At 48.7% G+C, this 2653-nt stretch overlaps 1 protein-coding gene across 1 annotated transcript in view; it reads left to right on the top strand.

Annotated features, from left to right (window-relative positions):
• strn (striatin, calmodulin binding protein) overlaps positions 1–2439 on the top strand; it is a gene marked incomplete at its 5' end in the record, with an annotated part of 9041 nt that extends 6602 nt beyond the window's left edge. Inside the window, 4 exons of the mRNA XM_084465378.1 lie at positions 27–167; positions 934–1035; positions 1677–1763; positions 2052–2439. Coding sequence (XP_084321504.1) covers positions 27–167; positions 934–1035; positions 1677–1763; positions 2052–2221 — 500 coding nt within the window. The 3' untranslated portion in view covers positions 2222–2439. The remainder of the gene's footprint in view (positions 1–26; positions 168–933; positions 1036–1676; positions 1764–2051) is intronic.
• Between the last annotated feature and the right edge of the window lie 214 nt (positions 2440–2653).

The raw sequence follows: 2653 nt of genomic DNA, 5'->3' as shown, positions 1-2653 counted from the left end.
TGTGACCAGGTGTGTCTGTGTCTCAGAGCTGGGAGTCCCTAGCTCCGTGGACGTGGTGGGCAGCGAGCCGGACCACATGGTGACCTCGTTCAGCACCGGACACATCGGACTCTTCAACCTGGAGACCCAGCAGCTGGTCCTGAAGATGGACTCGCACTCTACCTCAGGTAACCTCCCATGGTGGTTTGTATGACGGGTTGTATGGTTATATGTTTTAATGGAGTCTATTGGCATCATGTTATACTGTTGTTATCTGTTGCTGTGTGTATTCTTTAATATGTTTTTACGTTTTAGCCGTCCTCTGCCTAGCATAACATCTTGCCAAAGGACTACAGTTGAAAATTTGCCTGCTGGCTAACACTGACACATTAACAAGATGTAGATTAATGTGCACTGTCCTTTAAATAAATCAATTAAATGAAATGAAACCTAGAGTTAAGGTAACTTAACCTAGACAAGAAACACTCCCTGATGATTGGTTTTCAGGATAGATGACGTAATCATATACGTTCTTCTGTCTGAGGAACGATTGGCGTATTTGATTTATAATTGCATCATAGGTTTAACATTTAACATAGCGTAGCATTAAGGGCTGATTATGGTTCCACGTTCGCGCAATGCAATGACCACGCAGATGCTTCGACGCAGTCGTGAACCTTTATGGTTCTGCGTCAGGTTTTAGTGAGCGGACCAATCACAGCCCTTGCGGCTGTGTCGCCTCAATGAAAGGTTACAATTTTTGGGAGGCGCACGTCAGGCCCTTGCAGTGGATGCAAGGAGGGTCCGCAAGGACTCAAGGGGTCCGTAACCCCCTTGCGTTGCGTGAACGTGGGACCATAATCAGCCCTTTAGTACAGACATTATCAAAGATGGTAGGAGCATACTTTAATTTTGTCTTCGAATTCAGTAATGGACTAACGTTTTGTGCTGCAGACACCCCCTGCAGAATCAACAGAGTGCTGAGTCACCCTACTGTACCCATCACCATCACTGCCCAGGAAGACCGACACATCCAGTTCTTTGACAATAACACAGGTACACTCTCACCTGTCTTTACCAGGTGCAGCTCAAACACAGGTACATTCTCACCTGTCTTTACCAGGTGCACCTCAAACACAGGTACACTCTCACCTGTCTTTACCAGGTGCACCTCAAACACTGGTACACTCTCACCTGTCTTTACCAGGTGCACCTCAAACACTGGTACACTCTCACCTGTCTTTACCAGGTGCACCTCAAACACTGGTACACTCTCACCTGTCTTTACCAGGTGCACCTCAAACACTGGTACACTCTCACCTGTCTTTACCAGGTGCACCTCAAACACTGGTACACTCTCACCTGTCTTTACCAGGTGCAGCTCAAACACAGGTACACTCTCACCTGTCTTTACCAGGTGCACCTCAAACACTGGTACACTCTCACCTGTCTTTACCAGGTGCACCTCAAACACTGGTACACTCTCACCTGTCTTTACCAGGTGCACCTCAAACACTGGTACACTCTCACCTGTCTTTACCAGGTGCACCTCAAACACTGGTACACTCTCACCTGTCTTTACCAGGTGCAGCTCAAACACAGGTACACCCTCACCTGTCTTGACCAGGTGCAGCTCAAACACAGGTACACTCTCACCTGTCTACTCAATGTGATTAACTTTGCTCTGGATATTGAAGGTAAAGTGATCCACTCCATGTTGGCTCACCTGGACGCTGTCACCTGTTTAGCTGTTGACCCCAATGGACTTTACCTGCTGTCTGGGAGTAAGTACACACACACACACACACACACTGTATGTGTATATGGTGATCACAATTCATTTCTTCATAAGGTTAGGACCTCAGCTGCTATTTCATGTCTATATGATTTATTTTGTGAGGACAATTCTAAATCATAAAAAATGGATGAAGGTTGCATATTAATGCGCTAGTCATTAAAGCCCCACGCCCGAATATAAAAACGTTACACTGAATATGGATTAATGGCCGAAATGGCCCCGGGCCCTCATAGCGCCCATGTTGTATAAGCAGTGTGTGCGGTCTGTCCTGCAGGTCATGACTGCTCGGTCCGCCTCTGGACCATGGAGACCCGGACCTGTCTGCAGGAGTTCAGCGCTCACCGCAAGAAGTTCCACGAGTCCATCCACGCCGTGGCCTTCCACCCCACCCAGTGCTACATCGCCAGCGCCGGGGCCGACGCCCTGGCCAAGGTGTTCGTATGACCTCAGACCCATCGTATGACCTCCGACCCCGACCCCATTGTAGGACCACAACCACCCCCGACGCATCATATGACTTTTGACCCACGAAACCGGCCCTCCGAATGGGGTCCCCGCAGGTTTTGAACCTCTCAATCACACTGGCTCTGGTCCAGGTTTCTGAACATGGACTGCTTCTCGGTTCTGGTCTAGGGTCCTGGAAATGGACAGGTTCTAGGTTGTGGTATAGGGTACAGGGTTCTAGACAGGGACTGGTTCTAGAGGATAAAGCCGTGGTCTGGGACCAATCAGGGGCTGGAACCGAGGAGGTAGAACCCTGGACCAGAGGATTTCATCCCTCAAACACTCTTGGATAACAGTGTTCAGGTGTCGATCAAAGACATTAGCTTGTGTTGATTAATGGCTACTTTGGCTAGCAGTGCGTTACAAGTATTT

The sequence above is a fragment of the Micromesistius poutassou genome, assembly GCF_964030765.1.
Source record: "Micromesistius poutassou genome assembly, chromosome: 3".
Taxonomy (NCBI): domain Eukaryota; kingdom Metazoa; phylum Chordata; class Actinopteri; order Gadiformes; family Gadidae; genus Micromesistius; species Micromesistius poutassou.
This window is presented reverse-complemented; position numbering and strand designations above follow the sequence as displayed.